Raw genomic sequence first — 25703 nt, forward strand, 5'->3', positions numbered from 1 at the left:
CTGATTTATTTAGATGCTATTTCCCAGTTTCCTGAACAAGAACAAATCACTTAGCCAGCCAAGGCTTACTAGCGGTTAAACAAAAAAGATGTTTTCATCTTAAATAAAAAGGAACAGATATTTCCACCAATGCCCAATAGATGGTGACGATGTATAAGAAACCCTGATCAGTATTTTGCTATCGCCACTTGACATTTTCCCCCTTCCAGCACCTGTTATGGCCATTTCGCACCTCTTAGGGCCAACACCAGAGCACAGCGGTGCAGAGGAGGAACCAAAATAAGCCGTTCACCTATAAACAGGCGTGGATTTTATTCAGAAGTAGATGAAACAAAACTTCTGATAAGGAAAAGGGTGTCTAAAGAATAGATCTATTTGTGCGCTGTCGTGCTTTGCAAATGACAAGAGTCAAGTTCAGGCTGGTAACTTTAGGATCAAATATGTAATAATAAAATAAAAATAAAATCATGATAAAAATTATAATAAAAGTGGCAAAATAAAAATATAACAATAAAAATATAATAATAAAAATAATAAAAATAAATAGAAAGTGAAAATAAAAATAAAATAAAAATATGAAATAACAAAATAAAAATAAAATATAAATAAAAATATACATTATAAATATAAATAAAAGCAATTACAACAACTACTATAATAAAATATTAATAAATTAATAATCTTGATTGTAACAATAATAATGATGATGATTTGTAGGTGCTGACCAGGGTCAGGTCCCTGTTTGGGTTGTTTTTCACCATGTTCAGAGGGTATTTTCCCCACTCTTGACAACACAGCTGAGATCAAGTGTTTGCAGGTGGAAAAATCCTCATCCAGGCCCCAGCCAAACATTGTCCCTCCACAGCCCCTCCCAGAGGAGCCTGGCAGGATGGTGACATTATCTGACCTTCCAGTGCTGAACTGCTAAAGAAACAGAAGAGTTATTTTGGGGGGGGAGGAGGAATATCGTGGTTACTGTTCCCCCTGGTGGTATTGAATTCCCACAGCAACAAAAAGTTCCTGCTCAGAACATGGTGAAGGGGGGGGGAAGCTGCACTTTCTGGCAAGACTTCTTGCATGAGAAATAAAGATTTTTATTATTATTATTATTATCATCCTCTTTTTGCTGTTGTTTCAGCATGTGTTGTTTTTTTCATTCCTTTTCCCCGCTGCCTCACTCCAAAGTGCAAATCTCAGGATGCCAACTCTACTGATAATATTATTGTCTTTGTATTTAACAAACCGCTGTGGGCATAAATTAGGAATCTAATTAGAGCTTTGTTTCGAGGCTTGGAAAGGGAAAAGTTGTAGGGGGGAAATAAAGGAGAACGGCCTATGGTTTCCTAAAGAGAAGGGACAGAGTTCAGTTTAAGCCTGCAATTCAGCTCAGCAGCCTGGCTTCAAACACAGATCTATTCAAGACTTTGTATCTCAGTCACTTGGTTTATTCACCATCACCCCCTAAATGCATTAAAGCTTCCAAGTTTATCCATTTGGATCTTGTGTTTCCAGCCTTCCAAGGAAGAGCTTTTCACAACACCATAAATCACTGAGACCCCCAGTGCCCAACACCACCCATTAAATTATTCAGCATTTCTCTGGTGTAGACATTTTTTCTGCTAAAACCAACAATATTTCCCATGTCCATTTACTGAGCAGCTAAACTGAGGCTAGAGGGTGACAAGAAAAAACACTAACACAGATGTGTTGGCATATACATTTAATACAATAATATATTGCATCATACATTGTATAATATAGGTATTTAATATTGTATTTTTATATGCACACTCCAATCTATGTATATGTGTGGATAACTTGCCATTCATAGGACCAGAGATCTCCTAGATGTCCTTTCTGATCAAAAACTATCCTGTCATGTCCCACTTCACAGGCACATCAGGTTGCCCATGGCCTCATCCAAGCAAGTTTTGGATGTGTCCATGGGTGGAGGCTCCACAGCCTCCGAGATAAATCCCGTGTCGGGTTTTATAGAGCAGGGTTCAGAGCCTGACCGTGATCCTCTCTGCTGTTCTCCTCAGAGCATCCTTCACTTCCTGGTTCCTCAGGCTGTAGATGAGGGGGTTCAGCATGGGGATCACCACCGTGTAGAAGACAGAGACCACCTTGTCAGTGTCCAGGGAGTAACTAGAGCTGGGGCGTAAATACATGAAGATTGTTGTCCCATACAACATGGTCACTGCTGTCAGGTGGGACGCACAGGTGGAGAAGGCTTTTTGCCTGCCTTTGGCTGAACGGATCCTCAGGATGGCAAAGGTGATGAAGATGTAGGAGACCAGAATGGTGGAGATGGTGCTGAGCTCAATGACACCGGCCAAGGAGAAGAGGATCATCTCATTGATGTAGGTGCTGGCACAGGACAGAGCCAGGAGGGGAGGAACGTCGCAGAAAAAGTGGTTGATGACATTGGAGCTGCAGAAGGGCAACCTGATGATGAAGGTCATCTGTATGATGGAGTTGAGGACACCCCCCATGTAGGACCCCACCACCAGCCACAGGCACAACCTCCGAGTCATAACAGAGGAGTAGAGCAGGGGGTTACAAATGGCCACGTACCGGTCGTACGCCATGACGGCCAGCAAGAAACACTCCATTGTCACAAAGATGATATAGAAGAAGGCTTGGCCCATGCAGCCAGTGAACGAAATGGTCTTCCTCTCTGATAGAAAGTTCATCAAAGTCCTGGGGGCAACCACAGAGGAGAAGCAGATGTCAACAATGGAGAGGCTGCTGAGGAAGAAGTACATGGACGTGTGGAGCCGTGGGTCACCTCGGATGACTATGATTATCCCCATGTTGCCCAGAAGGGTGATGATGTAGATGAGCAGCAACAGCGCAAACAGAGCTGCCTTCATCTCCGCTCGGTTGCTCAGGCCCTCGAGAATGAACTCAGCCACCCATGTACAATTCTGCTCTGCCATCCAGGGCTTTGTGTCTACCGAGGAAGGAAAAAGCCTGAAATATAGGACAGTGGAAACCATGTCTTGATTTATTTGAACTGAAATGGGATAAGTTTATAATTTACACCCAGACCATTGATTTCTAGGGAGCTGGAAGGGGGTGGAATGTACATAACCACGTGCCCTGAGGTTGTCTGAGGAATGAGGAGGTCCCTTCCAAATGCTGAGCATCCCAGCTTTCCCAAACACCTTCTCCCGCTTTCTGACTTGGGTCAGGTTCACTTGTACCTCAGAATCCCATTTGGGTACCTACACTTTTATGAGATTGATGGATACAGCAGCAAAAAGGGTTTCAGGTGAAACAGAACAAATCATCTGTTCTGCACTTGACCTCCTATGATTAAGTTTTTTCCTCCAGATTTGTTTCTACTGCTCCCTATTTCAAACTGATCACGACAACATGCCCAGAAGAAGAGATCTCTGCTTAAAATTGTGATAGTTTGGTATAAATGTAAAAAAAATCGTAGCTTTCTTTCATTTGTTTTGGAAAAGACACTGTGGTAATGAAAAGGGTCTTTAATTTGTTGGGAGGTGGGGAGGAACAGAAGAGATGGGTGTTGCATGGTCCTAAAACTTATTCAGAACATGAGGAGCTTTATACTACAGCCTCAGAAATCTTGGGGAGGTGAAGCCAGGGAGATCATGAGCACAATTTGTGTGAGAAGCTGTTATTTTAAACTGGGGTGAGCATCCAGCATTTCCTTGGTACAATTTAGAGAATATACAAATAAGAGAGTAAACACCATAAAACCTGTCGTGATTCCCCTGTGACATTCAGAGCAAAAGTGTTACCCACAGTGTTGTGGTCTCCTGCATAAAAAGCTGATGTGGGTTTAACAAATGATGAATCAACCCTTTAGTAAATGAGTCTCTGTTTATAGGGGACAGCAGGCACTACAAAACATCATGATCCGGTCATATTAATCATGCCTTATATTTCCAGAAGTGGTCTGGGAGATGAAACCTGATTTTCAGAAGTGATTTAAGGGTCAGGAGACAAATGTGGGTGTTTAGGAGCATGAGCCAGCTGTATCACGCTGACTAAACCCAGAGAGAAGTGGGATCCACTGTGCTGTCCTGGAATATAAAGTCACACGGGGTGCTCTCCTTGTGCAAACAGCAGCACCCAACAGCTAATTGCACCTCGTTTCTGGGTGAAAACAAGGTCTGACTGGGACCACCAGCAGAAAACACGAGGGAAGGGAATGGTCAAGGGAGAGAAAAGATCCAGACTGATAAATCACCGTTTTAAGGTGCCATCTGAGGAGGAAAACCACCTCAGAGGGAGGGTGATGGTGGCACAGGGTCGCATCTGGTGGTCAGGGCACTCAAAGAGGAGTCAACACCATGGATGAGACCATGGAGCTGTGCTGAGCCAAACTCACTCAGCTGGGGTTGCCTGAGTTGAGGCACCAAGTCAAGCTGCTCACCCGAACGAAAGTGGGAAATACAGGTTTCCATCCCCAATAACACAAAGGCTCAGAATAAAACTATTAAATCTTTACAGGATTAAAGAAGAGAATCAAAGTCTTACCCTACCAGATGAGCACCAGGGTTAGAAGACTCATTGAAGAACCATTCTCCATCAGCAGAGTATTTCTTTATAGGAACATTATTTACTTTTTAAAGTGAATATCACTTTATTTCAGGGCCAGCAGGTGGGTTAATCTTTCCTTGAGAGCGTTCTCCACTTCTCTTCTCCCAGGCTCCTTAAACATACCATAAGCACCACAATTTCTGATCTATTGAATTCAAAATACCAGAGTGCATCCCAGCAGAAATATTTCATCTCTTTAACCCACACAGAGAAGCAAATCTTTACTTGGTATAAAGCACCCCAAAGGTGGGATTGATACCAGAGCAGGACAGTCCCACAGAGCTCACCAGGACCTTTTGGGGAAGGGTCACACTCACTTATGGACGGGGTCACCTCCTCTTACCAGATGCAGGGTCTCTGCCCCTTTGGATGCCACCACAGCCTCAGGATGTCTCCATGATAAATCTGCAGGACCAGCCCTTGAAGCCATCCTTCCAGATGAACCAGAAGGTCTCTCTTAAGCCTTTGAAAGCCTCCTGCATATTTTAATTGAATGAAGTTCTTCACTTGCAGCAACGTGTTGCTTTTATGTGTGTCTGCAGGTCTTTTTGGGCGATGGACACCTCTCCTCAGGGAGCAAGTGTTTGTCACGGCTTTGGCTACAGTTCAGGTGTCTAAGAGCCACAAATCTTGATTGTACGTTGCCAGCTCCTTAATGAGGATCCAGGAGAGTCACAACAGTCTGAACTCCTAATAAAAGCTCAGCTACGGATGGAGAATCCCATGCTAATTATTGTCACAAATATCAATAACTGTCACAACACTTGGCAGCCTCAAGGGACAGAAAAGGTGGAGACACACAAGTTAATCTTCACAAGCCCCTCTGAAGACCAAGGGGGAGGTGAGAAGGTGCATCCAAAGGGCAATTTACTCCAAGTGTCTTAAACACTTCTTGCAAGCAGCTTAGGCTGTTGTAATTAGCTCTGGATGGGTGCCTGGAGCAGATGGTTGGGATTAGAGGAGATGACGGCTGACCCAAGCCTCCAGGCGATGGTTAAGTACAGGGAGATCAAAACAAGATGGATAGACAGTCCATTAATCTTTCTTTTCCCCCTATGCTTCCGATATTTCTGGGAATAGCTCAGCTGCCCATTTTTCCCTCCCTTGTGCAGAGACGGGTCATTCTGCTGCTCCACCTCTATGGCGAGATCTCCCATCACAGCCTGTTTTGATAAGAGATGGTATGAATCCCGTTCTTTCTGCATATTTTCATTTTGGCTAGCAGAAAATTGATAGCATATCCATGGTCATTTCAGAGTAATTTGCCTCTGCTCAACACACCCAATAGATACCATCGTACTTCAGCGCCTGGAGCGTTTTTAGGAGTTGACAATATTTCTCGCAGTGTAGCTGATTTTTCCCTTTGAAAATGGAAGCCTAGGCTTTTAGATTAAACTGACAGCACAGAGTCACCGTATAAATAACAGTTCATATTTGGATCATATTTGATCCATAAGTGGAATTTATTCATCTCTCAGTTGTCAACAACATTATGCATAGACACATGGGTAATTTCGGGAGGCCCGTGTCCATACCTCCTGTGCTATCTCAGGTGGAACTAGATGGATCAACAGACTCAGCAGAGCCCAGAGAGGGATTTGCCATGGCCGAAGGAGACCAAGCACATTGTCACATGGACAGGTTCTCCATCAGTGTTGCTGAGAACCCAGAGGAGTGGCTGAGAGATGGACACATGGCATGGGTTTGAGCTCACCTTGCTCCAGGTCAGCACAACATATGGACCAACACAAGCTATAGGTGTCCCAGCTTCTCCTCCAGTCTTCTCTTGGCCAAAGGGATGGCTCAAACACCCCAGGACTTTCAGGAACCCATGACCTTCTGGAGGAACAGCTGGAGCCCAGCAGAAAACCTTCCATGATGCTGGAAACCAGCACAACCTGAGGGGCAAACCCAAATCTCGGCAGAGAAAAGCCATGCAAACAACCATGCTGACCCCAGGCAAGTGTTTGGGTTGGGTGTAGCTCCATAAGTGACAATATTTTAACAGCCGTGTTTACGTTTGGGAAGTTTCTGAGCCAACCTTTTCACTTCTGATTCACATTTGTTCCCACTTTACTACCAGCCCTCCAGATACAACTCAGAACACCCCCTCTTTTCTTGAGAAGGGAAATAAAAACACGTATTCCAGTTACTTCTTGCAAAAGAATGACAAGGAAGGAAAAAACTATTTGTAGAAAGCATTTACACAAGCAGTTATCCAGTAATTAGGTATAAACCTTAAAATGTTTATCACCAAATTCATCTCCCTCGTATCAGCTCTGCAGCTGTGTTGTGTGTTGCCTCATCTAAGGGTGTTTTTTGACCTATTAATTTTCCTCTTATAATAGATAGAAATGGAAAGGAGGAGTTGCAAATAAAAAACACTAATATATAAACTGAAATGTGACATATGGTATTGACATGACCCATAGGCTGGGTGGGTCTCAGCCACCCTGAAGTTAAATTCATCAGTCATCGTACATTTCCTATATGCAATATTATGTCTTTATGCGACAAAGTTCACCCGTGTTTATTTTAACAAGAACCCTGGTCAGTTGCTCCTGCAAGGGAGCGGGACTAACATCAGATTTAGTGTTCACCTATTAAACTCCAAATTTGTCCAGTTAAATCCCACAGTTAATGGTCTTTCTGATACACATAACTACATGCTTTGAGAAAATTAGAGAAAAAAATAGAAATATTAAGTCTGTTACAACTAACACACCATGACTTTAAAGTACATCCTTACATTTGGATATTCACACTGAAAAATTCCACTAAACAGCACATTTAGGAACTGTCACTGTCCAACGCTTAGTGCTGTACATTAACAAAATAATTTGTAAGTGTTTATTCACTATTAAATGCATTTTGAAGGGTTAATGCACAGCAGAAAGTTTTTAAGAGAGGCTTCCAGAGGCATGAGCGCTGGCTGGGCTGTGGGTGCAGAGGGCAACGGGTGGTGGGTTGTGCTCTGGAGGTTGGGGAACACCACAGGGGTTTGTGCTCTTTAATCTCTTCCAATAGAGCCAAGGGGGACACCATGGTGTGCAGCGGACCATCCCACAGTACCTGAGCAAGGCCCACAGACCTGGGCTAAGACTCCAGACCATCAGGCAAGTTGGTGGTGATAAGGCAGGTCCAAGGTCAAGCCAAGTCAAGTCCCTGGTCAGGGTTGGGTCCAGCAATTTCTAGAGAGGTCCGTGATCAAGCCAAGATGCAGATCAAAGGAATCCATGGGTACACACACCTATTGTTAAACTGGAAACCAGTATTCCTCCAGCATAACTCAAGAGAGATGCCAGATTCCTGGGCTGAGCTTAAATAGAGCTCCTGGGCAAACGGGCAGAGGGTGGGGGTGGAGACCCCAGGTGATGCTCGTCAGACCATTAGGGCCTTTTAGTTCACTCTGGAGCAATTAATCACTGAAAATGCCCATTTGTCACCATTGAATATAGGGGATGCCCAGAGTCACCTGCTCAGGTGTGACATCTGTGCCATAGGTACATTCATGTGGATCATCCCACCCTTGCCGGAAGACGGGGCTGTCCAGTGTCCACAGAGGGACATCGGCAGCTCCAGAGTCAGTTGTGCTTTGTGAACCATTTGGGGATCCTCCGAAAGACCTGAAATGTCTCAAAACCCATTTTCATTCTGTCGGGAAGGTCAGACCAAAACCTTTGCACAGTCCACAAGCGTCTCAGAAGCACCACTTCATATGAGTGACCATATGAGCATGGTGTCCATATGAGCCGGTCACCACTGCCATGGTGTATCTGTGCCCAGTGATGCATCATCCACATGAGGTCTTTCAGGATGGCTTTCAGAATTGCATTTCACCCCTTTTTTTCTTCTTTATTTTCCTTTTTCCCCTCTCACAAGCCCTGCCATGAGCAGCCCTGGAGGTTTTCTCCCAGGAGGACACAAGCAACCGTATTTACAGCCCTGTCACCTACAAGCTGAGCTATTTGAGCCTGGAAAGGAGCACATCTCACATCAGATGGTTAATAGAGGTTACACCGATGTGTAGATTTGGGATAAACCCTTGGCTCCCATCACTCGCTAGCAGTGAAGATGCAGGAGAAGCCGAAACATCAAGACAAAGCAGAGTCTCGCCTGCCTTTAGGCAGTGGCCTTTCTTCTTCATGTCATGTCCTCTTTTATTGGGCTCTGTTGGAAAACAGCCTTACCAAAGTAGGTTTTCTTTATAATAAGAGGGAGTAATGGCTTATGTAAATAGGTTTTCATTTACTTAGGGAGCTAAAGCAAGATGAACTGATTTATGCGAGGATGAGTCTTATTTTGTTATAAAGAAATGCAATATTTCAAATTGTCAGCAAAATACAAATCAGCCTTTGAAATCAGCATGTTTTAAAATTAACTCAGTTCTCAAGTAAGCGTTTTAACTTAATGCCCATGTTTTTAGGATGCTTCCGCATGATGGAGCTCATAAGGGTATAAATCATGACTTTACCAATACAAATTTTGTCTGTTGTAAATGATATATAATAATTCGATAAACGTGATTTGAAGGCTGGAATAATGATTAAAAGCCAAGGGAAAATGTCTGGAGGTCGTTAGCGCTGTGTAATCTGCATTTCACCACAACTGTGACTTTCTGTTCCTCCAGGTTTATGTGCAATCCTACAAGGTTCCTCTGCAATGTCTTCTGGAAAACAAATTCTTTCACACTGAAAGAGAACAAAGGTCTGATTATTTTATTAAATCTGAAAACATGAGTGCTAGAATAAATCCATAGTGTTAAGTATCCAAGCATAGGACAAAAAAAGGATGTTTGGGTTGTTTCAAATCCTTGTTCTTTTCTAAGTACCACAATTGAAAAACAAAAAGCATATACAATTTGAGTTTAGAAACTACAGCAGAGTATACCAAAGTGCAGTAGTTAAACTGAGGATAAACTGATAAGCTGAAATAGGGTCCAAAACTGAAACTCGATGTTTTTAGTCGTTTTGATATTGTTCTTCCTTTTGCCTCAGCAGGTAACATCTGGTCATGGGGGGAAATCACACACAGACCAAATTCATCCTCTTGGGAATTACAGACAGCCCTTGTGCGCGGGCTCTTCTTTTTGGGTCGTTTCTGTTGATTTACATTGTCACCTTGGTGGGGAACATTGGGATTATGGTGTTGGCTTGGGTGGTTCCCAGCCTCCACACCCCCATGTACTTCTTCCTCACCCATTTTTCATTCGCTGACGTCTGCTATTCCACAGTCATCTCCCCCAAAATGCTGGCGGACCTGTTATCGGAGAACAAAACCATTTCATTCGCTGGCTGCGCGATGCAGTTCCACTTCTTCGCTTTCTTTGCCACCGCCGAGTGTTACCTTCTGGCCACCATGGCCTACGACCGCTATGTTGCCATCTGCAACCCCCTGCTCTACGTGACCGTCATCTCCAGCCACGTCAGGCGGCGGCTGGTGGCCTTGTCCTACCTGCTGGCCTTTCTCAGCGCCATCATCTACACCAGCTGCACGTTTGGGGGTTCCTTCTGCGGACCCAACCGAATTGACCACTTCTTCTGCGACATCGGCCCGGTGCTGAAGCTCGTGTGCTCCGACACCCACACCAGTGAGATGGTCATCTTTGCCCTTGTCCTCATTAACACGGTGGTCACCAGCACGATCATTTTGGTCTCCTACACCTGTATCCTCCACGCGGTCCTGAGGATGCGCTCGGCACGGAGCAGGTCCCGAGCCTTCCACACCTGCGCTTCACATTTGACGGCCGTTTCTTTATTCTATGGGACGATATTCTTCATGTACCTGCGACCTGCGTCGAGCCACAGCAGCCTGGATAAGGTGGCCTCCATCGTCTACACTGTGGTCACCCCCATGTTCAACCCCTTCATCTACAGCCTGAGGAACAAGGAGGTGAAGGGTGCTCTGGTGAAGTGCAGGAGAAGAATGCTAAACCTGTTAAACCGCCGTCTGTGTAAAAGAGCTGCATTAGTTAGGCAGTGAAGTGTTTATTGTGTGTAAGAAAGCCTGTGATGCATTAAACCAGCTGGATTTTTCCCTAATCTTCACAATCTTATGTAGGTTCTTCCACAGTTTCCGCACAAAATTGAATGACAGAACTTACCCTGAGAAACAGACCCCACAATCACATCCTCCTCAGGAGGAAACCAGGAGGAGCGGAAACCTCAGACTTTATTTCACTTTGCAGTCAGCGGCAGCTCCCTCCAAATACACTCATAAGCTGTGCTTGAAGTTTAATTTAGTTCCACCAAAATCTATACCATTTCAACACTGACTTGATGAGCACTGAATCGCTCAAAGGAGAAAAATAAAGTAATGATCAGGTGTGAAATGAATCGTTCAGCTGCATCAGCACATGGTGCATGGTCCGCCGCTCATCGTCACAGCCATTCCCCTGGGTTGGTGTGGGATTTCTCATTGTCCATCTCAGTTTGAAGGGATCCAGAAAGAAATACCGAAGTGAAATTGGAAACAACATCTTTTGAGAAATGAAAAGCTAATTATGGGGTTGTAGTTTGTTTTCGCTTTTTCTTTTCCAGATCAGTTACAGCTACCTCAGTGCTGGCGGGGATGTCACACAGACACTGTCACCGTGCTTTTGTTCTCATGGTCTCTGAACTTGTGATCCCATCAGCGCTTGTTGGCCAAGACCATGAGTAAGTATTTCTGGGCAAAAAGGGCCAACAAGGGCTACAGTGTCATGGATAGCCAAAAAGATAAATCTTCAAGGGGATTAGTTTTTCTTTTCTTTGTCTCCTTGTCTCTCTGCCCACATATTGCGTTACCTGATGACAAATACTAGAATGGACATATGAGACCAGACGAGAAAGTTATCAAGCCCATGGCAGCACCTCTGAGAAGCACTTGGCACCAGGGACACCAGAGAGGGTCTTCACAAACCTGGTTGGAGCACAGGGGAAGTTGTGAGGAAGCAGCAGGACACAGCTCGTGTTCTGGGCTCCCTATGGAAGAGTTTGTAACTTTCACTGACTGTGAAAGTGCTTAAATTATTAGTGTTTAGGCTGACAATGTCAGGTGAAGCTAATTCCAACTTTTGTAGATGCAAGTGTGCCTGTACTCGGGTGTGCAATCACCCTAAAAGACTTCTGTTTTCAGTCATGTTTCTAAAAATAAAGGTCTTCCCAGCCACACACATTTGTAATTATGAATTTTAGGGCGTGTGTCTGATCAGTCAATGTTTGCTCGTGCAAAACAGAAAACTCAACGAGGTGCTGCTTTTACTGGTGTGAGTCACGAAAATTAATCCAGTCAAACTGTGTTGGTTTGTATCAGATGGCGAATCTACCCGCATTTGTCTTCAACACGTGTCTCCAGTTTCTCTCTATGCACTTCAAACTAAGGAGCCTCAGTGTTCAGGTGATTTAATACAAGACTGGGACTGAGATTTTGCATTCACAAAAGTCAGGGAATGCACAGTCAGCAAATACTTACAAAGATACATGTAAACATATGTGCGTGTATGTACCCACCCATCTTTGCATATCCTGTTTTCTGTATATATTTCATTAAAAATTTAACACATTATATGCAATATATAGAAACGGTTTGTGTGCATACCTGTACACATAGCACCATGCACAGTGTGTGTGTGTGTATATGCACGTTCACAGCAAACGCAGCTCTTGAAGTGACGCAAAATTATGCAAACGCCAAACCTCTGTTTGACATAAAATAGCACAACCAAAACTTAACAGTGCAGCCCTTCTCAATGCAAAATTTACTCCGCTTTTTTCCTTTGCATGTGTGTGTTTTGGTACAGAGGAACCATGCTAGCAACATGGACACCCTTTTCTTAGCCAGTGGCCCCAGGCCCCGCACTGCAAATTATCAAATAGCTACCATGATCCATGTCTCAAATTAAGTCCCATTCCCCTGTCCATGGAGGAGAGGAACCACAGTTCGGTCACCAGCTTCATCCTCCTGGGGTTCACCACCGACCCAACGCTGCAGCTTCTCTTGTTCCCAGTGTTCACCTTAATCTACATCATCACACTCGTGGGCAACATCACCCTCATCATGGTGATACGCCACAGCTCACAGCTCCATACCCCAATGTACTTCTTCATTGGGAACTTGTCCTTCCTGGATCTCTGGTATTCCTCCGTCTACATCCCCAAGATCCTCCTGAACTGCATCTCCGAGGACAAGAGCATCTCCTTTGCTGGGTGTGCTGCTCAGTTCTTGAATTATTAAGTCGGAGTTCCTTGTCTCCATTTGTGATCCATAAAGTTGTGTTTCTGTTTTTCTAGTTCTTGTTCAGACAAAGAGTGCGGTTCGAAGGGTTTGGGTTTGAAGATCTCCCAGCTTTCTCCCCTTGCCCTGTTTTCATTCATGTCACAGGCTGGGGTCAGGCTGTATGAACTGGGTTCCTTTGGGATGAAATCAAACTGAAAATGGTCTTGAGGAGGACACCTAATGTACTTCCAACTTCATTAGGTGTTCAGATCCTCACCAGAATAAATTTAATCCAGATAAATCTATTCTGAAATGCTTATACTATAGTCAGCAGGTCCATGGTACCAGTACTTTTGATGCTGAGACCTTCTCCTGTTGCACCACATCCATCCTAACCATCTGTCCTAGGATGTGATAAAGCCTCCTCTTATTCCCAAATATTTCAGAGGGGACCTGGAGGACAATCTCATAATCAGACAATGAATTTTTTAGATGTTGAGAGCCAGGTGAACCCACTCCCATGCTTGTTCTCCAGTCCCAGATTCATAACGGTAGGAAAATCATGTTTATGAAGACCAGTCAGACACGGAGGATTTATGTAGTGTATTTAAACTTGCCATGCAGTGTAAGAATTTTAAAAGACACAAGGAAATCTATCCCAAGGCCATTAATGACAAGTAATTTAAGGTGTGAGGTGTCCTTGAGATCCAAAGGTGAGGTGAAATGCCATGAGCTTCCCCACCTCATCTGCTTGGGGTCCAAAAGCTGACAGGGACAAATCACCCCATTAGCGACAACCAGGGGAACCACATTATCTGCACCCGTCATGAAGACAAGGATGTGTCTCTCTTTAGAGTGCACGACCAAGCTCGCACCAGCACAGAGAGCCCTCCAGCAGGCCTGAGCTCCAGGCTCCCGCCATACAGCTGGTGACAGCTATTTCCATCACAAGTGACACTGCTCCCCTTCCCAGAGCAAGGAGTGGTCCTTGGGGACCTACCACCCTTCTAGGAGTCATCAGCTTAACAAGACCTTCTGGGGTTTTACCAAGAAAGTTTCCTAATCACCATGAAAGTTTCTCAGCGGGCTTGTAGGTAACTTACCTCATTCTTCTTAACAAGCCATAAGAGACTAATTAGCGAGGACTAACAAGAAAGAAACTTTCCTCCTTGTTAAGAACAAAGTGCACTTCTACAGCTGCCTCACTTGTCAGAACTAGTCCAGGTCCCAAAGCCAATGAGTTGGAGGGTCAGTGTGTTGGTATGTGACCGTGTTAAGGACAATTGTGTGGGCCTGGCTGGATGGAGAGCAATGCTCCTCAAGGCTTCTTTGATTAAAGTACCTGCTCCTCATCCCTGGGGTTAAATTCCCATCTGTAGACCAAGGTCCTTCTTCCTTGGTGGGATGATGCCATGACCCAGCAGCACCCTGAGCTCCTTGCTGAGGGGTCTGGTGTTGTGCTTGGTGGGAGCACTGGTTGTGGTGGGAGCTTCTTCCCGGCCAGGATCGGGTCTGCTCGGGGTCACTTCTAAATGCTTCTACCTCATATTTGTTCCTGGCCAGCACTCTTTTCTCTCCTATTGGTCTACAGAGTTAGCTACTACACTATAGCTGCTAAAGTTTGTTAATCATTCCCCTGTGTCTCATGATTATTTTTTTTTTGAGGGGAAATCACACAATTGCTCAAAAATAAGCAAAAGCAATTAATAATATAACTAAAATGAGATCAAAATGCCAGGACAGGGAGCAGGTACCTGACTCGTCAGTATTTTTACAGTAACTCATAACAGATGCCAGATGATAATTCTCTGGTCCTTGAGCAAGCTGCAGGCACTGCAGGCGTTTCTCAAATAAATTTGAAACTACAGCTACAATTGAGCTAAAATAAGTTGCAGAGAAGGCCTGATGAGCCTTGTTGCAGTGAAATGCTGTTATGAAGCCTGGTGTTTATTGCTAGTACTGGGAGCACTAAATTATGCAAGTCTCATGTTCACCAGAAATGTGCCCATTATTTAATATGGAGAGAACTCTGGTCATCATTGTCACGCTGGAAGTAATAGGTGTTACTTGTTATTGTTTCTCAAGACAGCAGTGGTAATACAAACTACAAAGGGTCAAAAGGGCTCAAAGTCTTGAAATTAAAATAATATGAGGCTGTAAACACAAATAACAGTAGACGTAAACCAAGAGGAGTCAATGACCCAGCAATTAGGAGCAGGCAGAGACTTCCCAATACATTTGTCCCCAGTAGCTCACAGGAAAGATATGCTTCTTTTATATCATAGTATTACAGGAATTGAAAGTATACAGGAATTGATCCACCAGGGATAACTATTTTTCAGATGAACGTTTCCTCCCCATCACTCTCCTCAGCGCATCCTTCACCTCCTGGTTCCTCAGGCTATAGATGAGAGGGTTCAGCATGGGGGTCACCATGGTGTAAAACACAGAGGACACTTTGTCAGCTTCCTGGGAGTGCCTGGAGCTGGGTCGGGAGTACATGGATGCAGCAGATCCGTAGAAGAGGGTCACAGCAGCCAGGTGGGACGTGCACGTGGAGAAGGCTTTGTGTCTGCCCACCACGGAGGGCATCCTCAGAATGGTGGCCAGGATGCAGACATAGGAGATAAGGATGGTCAGGCTGGTGACAAGCAGGTTGAAACCAACCACGACGAACATCACAATCTCATTGACGGTGGGGTCTGTGCAAGAGATGGCTAGAAGTGGAGGCCCCTCACAGTAGAAGTGGTTGATGACGTTGGGACCACAGAAGGACAGCTGAAGTGTAAGCCCTGTGTGGATAGTGGCATTTGCAACGCCAGCAAGGTACGAACCAGCTACGAGCAGCACACAAACTCTGCTGGACATGGAGATGGCGTAGAGCAGTGGGCTGCAGATGGCCACGTGTCGGTCATAGGCCATGACAGCCAAGAGGTAGCACTCGGTGGTGCCAAAGACCGCATAGAAATAAAGCTGTGTGAAGCACGCAGAGTGAGAAATGACCTTCCTTTCTGCTAGGAGATCCCAGAGCAGCCTAGGGGTGACTGAGGAGGAATAGCAGATGTCTAGGAAGGAGAGGCTGCTCAGGAAGAAGTACATGGGGGTGTGAAGCTGGGCGTCCAGCCTGCTTAACACCAGCATCCCCAGGTTCCCCAGGAGAGTGATCACATAGATCACCAAGAAGACCACGAAGAGGACAGCCTGGGCATCCCCCTGCTCTGAGAACCCCAGGAGAACAAACTCAGCACTGGAGGTGTGATTTTCTTTGGCCACCATCGTAACACAGCTGCTGTGGGAGAGCAGAGACACACCGAGTCAGCATCCTCCTCTTTTCCTCACAAACAAATGTTAAAGATGCATTTATTCTTATCAGGAAATACAAATTTCAGAGAGAACAGTTGAACAATGTATTCAGTGTTTGTCTCAAAATGCATTTGAAAATAAACTAAGTGCATGACTGAATGTATTCCTAATGGTTTTATTCTGGTCTGGTCACTGTTAATTTGGTTTGATAAAGTCATAAAGGGTTATTCTACCCACTGAAGATGTTAAGAAGTTTGTTACTTATCAGATCCAATGAGGTAGCCCCAGCAATTTCTTCGGACATTGGAAATCAGTCTGCATTTAAAAAAACAAACCAAAACCAAAACAAACTTGTTTCAGAAGATTGAAAGAGACAGAGCACTGGTGAGCGACCAAGACATTTTAAAAATAATTTCCTTTAGGAGAGCCAGAACAAGTTAAAATAAAGCTCTAATTTCTTCCATTCCTTCGTGTGAAACTCTGAAACCAAATCTGAAACAGGAGGTTTAGTGTAAATATTAACCCCCCCTTTAAATATGGTGATATCCATATGATATCCATATCATTCTTGTGATGCCACTGAACTGAGAAAGACAGTGGAAAGAGTTTTAAAAGGCTGGGACCAGTGGAAACCCCACCAATTCTGTGGTGCCATTGCAAACTGGGGGAGTAAGATGTTGATAAAGCAGTTTAAAAATGAAATAAAGCTAATACCTTCTTAAAGCAGAAGTTAGGAATAGTCACAGAAATTGCTGGGGCGGGGGGGCATTGAGTTGTTAAACTACCAAATGACACCATTAGAAAGGACCCTTCTGCATCAGGAAAGTTCGACACGTGCCCTACCTTGACTTACACGTGAGGCTCCCTCACCTATGGATTTAGTAAAGAAAACATGTATTTCATTCCAGGATTGAAGTCAGTTGCAGAAACCTTCACCCCCCTCTAAAACAGTTTGAACTTTGCCAGATAACCCAGGTCGTGCTTCGATGCCATGATCTTCACAATATAGCAAATAATAGAGCCTGCAAAATCATCTCCTCTGTGTAAAAGATCTGGGATAAACCAGAACAGAAGGACCTTAAGCTTTGTTTGCCACCATTGTAACATGTCCCAGACGTTTCGCAGAGCCACTTCATCACCTCGTCCAAGCTGCTGCCCTCTCCAGCCACTGGATGATAATGATGAATCCCAGTAATCTGATTAAAACAATCAGCTGAGATTGAGGGGCTGCTGACCTCTGGTACCTTGGTTGGCTTTGCTCACAGTCTGAGCTACTGGCCGCCTTTAGTTTGGAAAAAGCAACTTATAAATGCCTGGGTTTCACACAACATAGCCTTATATTTTGCGTGAGAATGGGCTCCTGCCTAAAGTCCTCCCCTTGCAACAGCCCAGCTCTTTGCAGCGTTATTGAGGCTAAAACTCACCTGTCTGCTCACATCTCAGGGCCTTTTTTGACTTGTTATCTCCTAGAACAAAATGTTATAGGTGAAATAAGCTCACATTTCTCCCAGTGTTGGTGTTAAAACTGAGAATGATTTGCCAGGGATGAAGGGCATCAATACTTGACCAAGAAAATTGGCTGTTTATAGGTTTGTTTCATTGAAGGACCAAGGTTTTTACCGCTGCCCTCCCCTTGGGGTCACACAGGAAAATTCTCCTGGGAACTGATGACTTTAGAAACAGCTCCTTAAGGAGGAGACGTGCATTGAGAAATAAACATCATTAGTTTCAGCAAGTTAAACATAAGCTTGAGTGTTTTCCCCACTTGTTCACACAAAGAATTTTGTATATGTATAAATAGAATTGTGTATGTATACATATTAACTTATCTCTTGGAATATATAGTTTATGTCTTGGAGTCACAGAGAATGACAAAGAACTGGCGTTCTTTGCAAGGATTAGGGAATAGCTCGGGGTTTAGAGAAGCGTTGCAAATGCTGTTGGGGAGGGGGGAGAGAAGGGAAAACTATTCAGAAACTCTTCTGCTGCATTTTTTTTAAAACATTACCCGGGTTATCCTGAAGTGTAAAAGCCCAAAGGTTTGGATTTGGGCATCTGAGGGAGTCAAAGCCACGCTTATGGAGAAAAGATTCTCTTTTATTGCTCTTAAAAACAGACAAGTGTGCTAGTAGCTGTAATTACATCTAGGGAGTTATTTCTTATCCATCCATGGAAAGATCAACCTTGCTTGAGGAGGTTAATATTTGGTATTAGTGAGCTTCATATCAAAGCAAAAGCATCACTCTGACACTTTTCTGTTCTTTCTTTGGGGCTGCTGAGCATCCACACTCAACTACATTCTAAATTATTGATTAAAAGCTGGTTTCACACCCTCACGGGGTTTCTGAAGGACTCCAGAACAACAGCACAGTGAGCGGAAGCTTTCACCTTATAGACCAGAACATGCCTTATTTCATTAATTAGTTAATTTATGTAAATTTAGTTAATTTCTGTTTAAATGAGCTCTTCAGAACACGCCCAGCATGTGGCAGCCCATCACCCTCTGCTGCCGAGCAGCAAGTGGAGAAAAACAGGCGTTTTTTCCAGAAAACTTCACCTCACCCTGATGTGGGTGTTTAAAATAGATCAGATGAATCAAAGTCCCCAAATGCACAGTTGTCTCCATAAGGGGAACCGATGGTGACTAATTCAGATAAAAAGCCTACAATTAGATAGGATGACTCCTGGACTGAGATGACTCAACCCCTGGAACCTGGAAGCAGAAATTATTAATAAGAAATCATAATAAATATTTCCTGAGATGGAAAATAAACTTTGCCTGGATGGAGACATAAGTAGGAGATGGTGGGGGAGTTTTGGCCAGCATTGAGAGTCTTGGAGCCACCAAGTGAGTCGGGCAGGTCTGAGAACAACATATGGCCAGGAGCATGGAGGCTTTCTGTGCTGTCAACACCAGATGACATCCTGGGAAAAGCCAAGACTGCTCAGATAACGTCTTGAAAGTCTGTTCCTGGCCAAGTTGAGTGACTCCTTGTCATGGGGGATAGAACTCCACCCTCCTCCTAAGCAAAGGAGCACATCATCATGGTGGATCTGGGCTGGTGGGTGTCTGTGTGGGAGACCCATCCAAGAAAGCAAGATACACAACACAGGTGGTCTACATGCAGTATATACGAAGTGTGGGGCTGTGCTGTTCCCCATAAAGACTATCTTTGGACAAAGCAGAGAAAATAATAAACCGTGTTTATTGTTCTACAGCAAAACCTTAGGCAACTACTTAGGAAATTTGACAAGAAAGTTATGAAAGACAATGTACTTCTCCAACATGTAGTCCTTATTTAGCTTGTCCCCTTCTGCTCTGAGTCACCTCTTTCAGGCCACAGAATTTAATATTGAGTAAACCCTCTTTGGTAAAAAGTATCAGCTGTGCATGTTCTAGAGCTGCTTCTAAGTTCATTTACTGTGAAAGCTTCACTGACAATGCATGTGTTTTTAGGGTTGTCTTTCCTGCATTCTCTCCTTCTTTCAAACACCGTAGTTACAGGTGATTTACTTCTCAAGGGACCACAATGTGGAATTAATTCCTAATTCAAACTCTGCGGTGTTCAGCACGAGGTAGAGCACCTACATCTCACCAGATGCACAGAACTGTCCGGTGCCCTTCTTCTGTCAGGTGTCACCCTTATTTCTTCTGCTCGTTCCGCTGTGGCAGGTGATGTCTGCTTTGCTTTGGTTAGAGCAGGACCTGTAGCAACCCATGAAGGCGAGGAGCTTGTTCATAGCTCTTCTGAGGGTGCTCCTCACCTCCCTGTTCCTCAGGCTGTAGATGATAGGGTTGAGCATGGGGGTCACCACGGTGTAGAAGATGGAGGCTGTTTTCCCTTGATCTTCTGTGCGCCTGGAAAAGGGATGTAAATACAAGAAAGCCACGGAGCCGTAGAAGAGGGCAACGGCCATGAGGTGGGAGGTGCAGGTGGAGAAGGCTTTGTGCCTGTCCTCTGCAGAGCGGACGCCCCGGGTGCTGAGCAGGATGCAGGTGTAGGAGACAACGATGGCCAAGACTGAGGTGGTTACGATGAAGCCAACACACACGACCAACACCATCGTATTGAGCCGGGTGTCGGAGCACGAGAGGAGCAGGAGGGGCGGCATTTCGCAATAGAAATGGTTGATGAGGTTTGGGCCACAGAAGGAGAGTCGGAGGAGAGCGCTGGTGTGCACCAGGGCGTTCAGGCTCCCGGCAGCGTAGGAACCCACCACCAGCTGGACACAGACCCTGTGGGACATGGAAGCCAAGTAGTGCAGGGGCTGACAGACGGCCACGTAGCGATCGTAGGCCATGACGGCCAGGAGGATGGCTTCCGTGGTGCCAAATGCCGCAAGGAAGAAAAACTGGGCGATGCAGCAATTGAAAGAAATGACATTTCTCTCTGCAAGGAGGCCCAACAGGAGCTTTGGTGTGACAGATGAAGAGTAACAGATGTCCAGCAAAGAGAGGTGGCCGAGGAAGAAGTACATGGGCACATGAAGCTGAGAGTTGGTCCTGATGAGGACGATCATCCCCAGGTTCCCCACCAGCGTGGTGAGATAGATGATTAAAAACACCACAAAGAGCAGCTCCTGCAGGTTGGTGAAGCCCAAGAGAACAAACTCAGTCACATTTGAGTGGTTTCCTCCAGCCATTCTCCTGGCACCAGCACAGAGAAGACAAAGAAACATGAAGAAGAGGTTAAATAATTTCTCCCAGAAACATGCAGTGCCTGAGGCTAATGCAGGATTTGGTGTTTCCTGAATGAATACACCCACTTATTTGTAGAAAAAAATATGATAGTTATCCTCAGTGGGCAGGCTGAAGGTCCGAAATAATACGTTGAAAAATAATACATTGACAAAATAATACCAAATAGTTTGTATATGGAAAATAAATCTTAAAGCTTAAATTTTAAAGCTCTGGCTGTCCCTTTATGGGAAGAATTGGTCTGCAAAAGATCTTGCAAACAATATATTTTCATGAACATCCACATTCTTTCCAATATATGGGCATGTTTGGGAGGATTTAATTCCTTTGGGGGGGGGGGTGCTGTGATTTAGTGGGAAGCAAATACAATAATATTGTGCCTTAATTTGCCACATTAATTAGTGTTGCATTAAATAGATAACAGACCACATAGGAGTGATTTTCTGACTCTGTAGCAATATGTTTGGGTCAATTAAACGAGAGCAGCATACCTGATAGCAATTTCATGCACGTGTAGCTTCAAGACAAAAAACACCCCCTTCTAATCTGAATTACACTTGCGTGCCATCTTCCCTGCACCTCTTAGGTCTGCTAACATCAGGATTTTTTAATGCAAAATTAGGAATTAGGATCCAGATGTACTGCAGGATGAGGTTTTTTTCCCCTTCAGGAGGGACCTTAATAACTTCAGTATTGCTCCATGGCAGAGTTCCTGCTTCTGCAGGGGGGGGGACACACCGGTTAAGGAAACCCTGCCCTATCTAGCAAGGAATTGCCTCAAAACCTCTCAAAATGTCACCCTCAAGTCGTTCTCATAAAGACTCACCGGTCCTTGTGCTGAATTTAAACAGCAGCTCCGCCGGTCACCCCAACCCCAGGAAGGTTTCCCTATGGCAGCCTCCAACGCGGCTGCAATGTTTTAATTTCCTCCGCACCCACAGGACAAATTACTGAAGGGTCCCTGAGGCACCTGAGAGCAGAACAAACCCTCCCCAAAGAGCGCGGGGTGACACAGAGATTTCTCTGGGAGGTTTTAGGGGTGGAATCCCCAAGGGACATCAGAAATGACACCTGCGGAGCCTGAGCCACTCAGCTCCTGTACACAGCTCGGTAACAAGCACGGGAACACATGGCAATGCGCCTTTTCCTTGAATTTGAAAGATTTTTTTCCTCCTCCAGGAACAATGGAGAAATAAAAATCCCTAATGGATTAACTTAAGGAAATCATTGCTTTATATTTGCAATGATCTGTTAGGTTGTTTTCTTTTGTACTACAGATTTCCATAGAGCAGATGTGGATATAGTAAAGAAAAAGCAGGTTGAAACGCAGATACCAATTTTTCCATTGTGTTGTCATTTCCTTTTTGTGAGACAATGTCTCATTTGCCATTTGTGCTCAAATAGGATTTGCACCGTTGCTTCCAGGAGGTGGATTCTCCGAGCAAGTCCTACAAGCAGCATTTGCAGGGCTGCACCTCCCCAAAATCCCATCTCCAAGGTCCCCACGCACATATCAGAACAGTCAGCTTGGAATTAAGTAGCTCTTCTGGTCATTTGCAATTAGGTGTGTGAATTTCAATCAGTTTGGGGAGGGCTTTCGTTTGTTTTTTGGTGCTTTGTTTTGTTTTTCCTGCTGCCCACCTGCTGGTCACACACTTTGGTGTTCAGTACCACTAGAATTTCACCTGGTATGTTTTTCTTCTTCTGTTCTTATTCACAGTTTTAAACAAATAAACAGAGGTGGCTGCTTCTCCTGTTATCCACTAGAGATGACCTTAAAATAGACATATTTGCTATTTCTTCACTGCTTGCTTCCCTCTTTCCATCAGCCTCGCTCTCCGTTTCGTTTTCTAGCACTGGTGAAACAACCATTTCTTCGAGACGACTCTTCTCCTCCCATCGCTCTTCTCAAAGCAGCTTTTACTTCCCCATTCCCCGGGCTGGAGGTCGGAGGTTCATTGCAGAAAGCCCCTTGACCAGCTGCCAACCCTTTTCTCGAGGTGTCTTTGCTGCAAGAACATCCCGGTGGCTCATCCTCAACCTGGTGGCCACCACGACCTCCACGTCCATCTCTGCCAAGCTGCCATCCAGCCTGTCCTGGGGCGACTCCTTCCCACGGCCAGGACTCGGCAGTTGCCCTTTTTGAAGTTTGGGTGATTCCACCCATTTTGGACAGAAAAGAAAAGCTGTCTTTGAAAAGCCGTTTTGCATCATGTGCTTCAAAACTAAAATATCCCCAGGGCGGGTGTTTGGTGCTGGGGAAAGGAAACTGAAAGTGTGGCTTGTTCTTTGTAAAAAAGAGCGGTTGATTGCAGACAGGGTTGTGCTAAATCACTTTAATACCTTTAAATGGGTTCAAATGATCCAGTTGCAGTTGTCTGCACACACCTTGAGCAAGGCAACATCTCTAACATCTCACCATCTCCTCGTCCTCATTAACTCCCTCCTTCACCTTGGGTGTAACTGAGCGTAGACATCTCAAACACATCCATTACACCTAATAACACCCAAAGCAGCCGTTCCCAGGGTCTGTACAGTGTAAAACATCACCCATCCCATCTCAAATATTCACATTTTATCACACACAGAAGCATCCCTTTCTCTGGGGTGTCTCTTAGACGCACGTGCTGACACTGCAGGTGCCTAAAGCCACCCGAGGTTAGTCCTGTCCCATGTGTCTCTCTGTCCTCACTCAACCCAACCTTCCCCTTTTCACTTTCTCTCTTTCTCAAGAAATGTGGAAAATGCAAATTTCTCTTTCTTGGGTTCAAAACGTCTTTCCGAGCTACAAAAGTTTGTAAAGACAAACACAGAGAAGAACTCACCGGTGTTTGGGCATGGCCTCCTTGCTTCTTCCACTAGGACCTCAGGAGGGTTTTTTGCACCAGGGCAGTAACTGTGTCTAAAATGAGCCATTATAACATCTCCCAATTCTCTTTCAATAATGAGAGATATATTTGCCATTGATTTTAAGGGAAATAAAGCCAAAATGAGGCTTTCTTTTTAGTTTCTGTGCTAAGAGAAGCCAAAGGTTTCCAGCTAAAGGGTTATGCTCCTGGTTCTTCCCACGTATCTGAATGGCACATGAGGAAGAGGAGTCACCACCCCAGTGCAGGATTTCCACAATTATAAGCCAAAACCTTCAACCCCTTCATAATAAAAGGGGAAAAAAAACAAACAAACACAACAAAAAACACCCAAATCTGTTTCTGAGCCTTTTTTAACACATCAGCTAGAGGAGACCTCCAGAACAGGATTCATTTAACTCTCTTTTAGATCCAGCTTTTATTAAGACTCAAATGTGTCTGTCATTACCTAATTGTGAGTTAAGGTCTCGTTACAGCTAAAGTGACTCTGGTGGCTGCAATCAGCAGAGTTGATCAGTCTCTTCAGCTGGTTTTTGTAGTATTGCCTTGCACTCAGCCCCACCAGCTTGACCAGATCTTCCTTGGTCATAAAGGGAACCCAGTCAACGTATAGAGGCGACATGGTGTTTATTTAAAGTTAAGGAGATAAGCCCTTCCCCTGAAGACATCTGAAGCAATTCGCAACTCTAATCACTAATATCTAAACAAGGGGACGTGGCTCCTACCCCCCTTGATAGCCAGATTTGCTCAGCTCTCTGTTTAAAACAGATTTAACTAGAATTAAGGTGATTCTGCCTAAAAGCACAAGCCTAGCTGGCTCCAGCAAAACTCTGAGATGCTGGTTTTCCCCAAATACAGCAACCCCTGCTTGAAAAACGAGCAAAACGCTTTCGGTTTTGAGGGCGGCAGCTCCGGCAAGAAACCACAACGAGCACAACAGCGCTGCAACCACTGACTTGTGATTCTAAGACACTAAAAAGCTCATGTCCCCATTTAAACACCGGGTGACGGTAAAGGCAAGACCAGCTGGACACAAAGTTGTTGAATGTTGCTGTATTTTACATATTGCACACTGACAGCCATAGGTCACTGCAGCAAGAAGAGATGCTTTGGGGGTGTAAATAAAACATTAAAAATCATATTGAGTCTTTTATTTAAAGGAAAAGGCAGCAATCTTCCCCGCAGCTGAATTAAACAGCATCTTGAGGGGGACAGAGGGGCAGAAGTGTGGGGGAACAGCAGCAGTTGTACACAGGGGTCCCAGGTCCACGTCTGGAGCTGATGAAGAGGAGAACCCTGCTTGCTATGGCTGTGTCCAGGCTCTCATCGTCGTGAAACAGATAATTTACATGTAATGTGAGATAACCGTGTCTAAGTGCAGATTTTTAACTCATTTCTGGGTCAAAGAAAGGAAACGCAAAGGAATTAATGTCATATTATTTTTGACGCGGTGCCACTGGCTAGTGCTCCATGTGCTCCATGTTGCAGACAAGGGTCAATCTGAGACCCTGAGGCACTGTAAGTGTGGTCAGACACTGAAATAGGAACCAGGGAGGGTGTGAAGCCTCTGCCATGGGATGAGGGAGCACGAACAGCCTCGGGGAGGTTTGCCCTGGGCCGACGGTGCCAGACAAGCAGGTGACCCTGGGCTGGATTAAATAATAACCAGGGAATTACCAGGCAGCTTTGGGAGCAAAGGAGGAGCTGGTGACTGACCCTGCTTCGTTCACAATACAGGTCACCCAAATATAATGTTTAACTTCAATTTTCATCTGCCTAAAATGAAATTAGATGTATGGTGCTGAGCATCATTTAATGAGGTTTGAGCACAAAATAGAAAGAATATTTCCTGTGTAGCCTGGCGTTTATTTGCTGTCATCTCTGTTTTTCTTGCTAGAGGTGTTGGCCTCCTGTGGCCGCTTATTATGCCCCTTAGTGACTTTACAACACAGTCTTGAAATGGAATTCAATTTAGTGGAATAGTAGAATCCACCTCATTTATTCTGATTTGCTAAGCAAAAGGGAGAGCAACACACGACACAGTTCGTCATTTTAGTCCA

At 44.7% G+C, this 25703-nt stretch overlaps 2 protein-coding genes across 2 annotated transcripts; both read right to left on the reverse strand.

The window, feature by feature from the left end:
- Positions 1-1919: 1919 nt before the first annotated feature.
- Positions 1920-23827, reverse strand: LOC309442471 (uncharacterized protein). The gene is made up of 3 exons (XM_082058337.1): positions 23602-23827; positions 19719-20725; positions 1920-2956 (listed from the first exon to the last, which is right to left on the reverse strand). The coding sequence occupies exons 1-3, from the start codon at positions 23613-23615 to the stop codon at positions 2004-2006; spliced, it is 1974 nt and encodes a 657-aa protein (XP_081914463.1). The 5' UTR covers positions 23616-23827; the 3' UTR covers positions 1920-2003.
- LOC309442948 (olfactory receptor 5AP2-like) lies at positions 14820-16074 on the reverse strand. Its single transcript, XM_082059307.1, has one exon. It carries the CDS (start codon positions 16048-16050, stop codon positions 15106-15108), a length of 945 nt encoding a protein of 314 aa, XP_081915433.1. The 5' UTR covers positions 16051-16074; the 3' UTR covers positions 14820-15105.
- Positions 23828-25703: the final 1876 nt, after the last annotated feature.

Source organism: Streptopelia decaocto (assembly GCF_964273445.1).
Source record: "Streptopelia decaocto genome assembly, chromosome: 7".
Lineage (NCBI taxonomy): Eukaryota > Metazoa > Chordata > Aves > Columbiformes > Columbidae > Streptopelia > Streptopelia decaocto.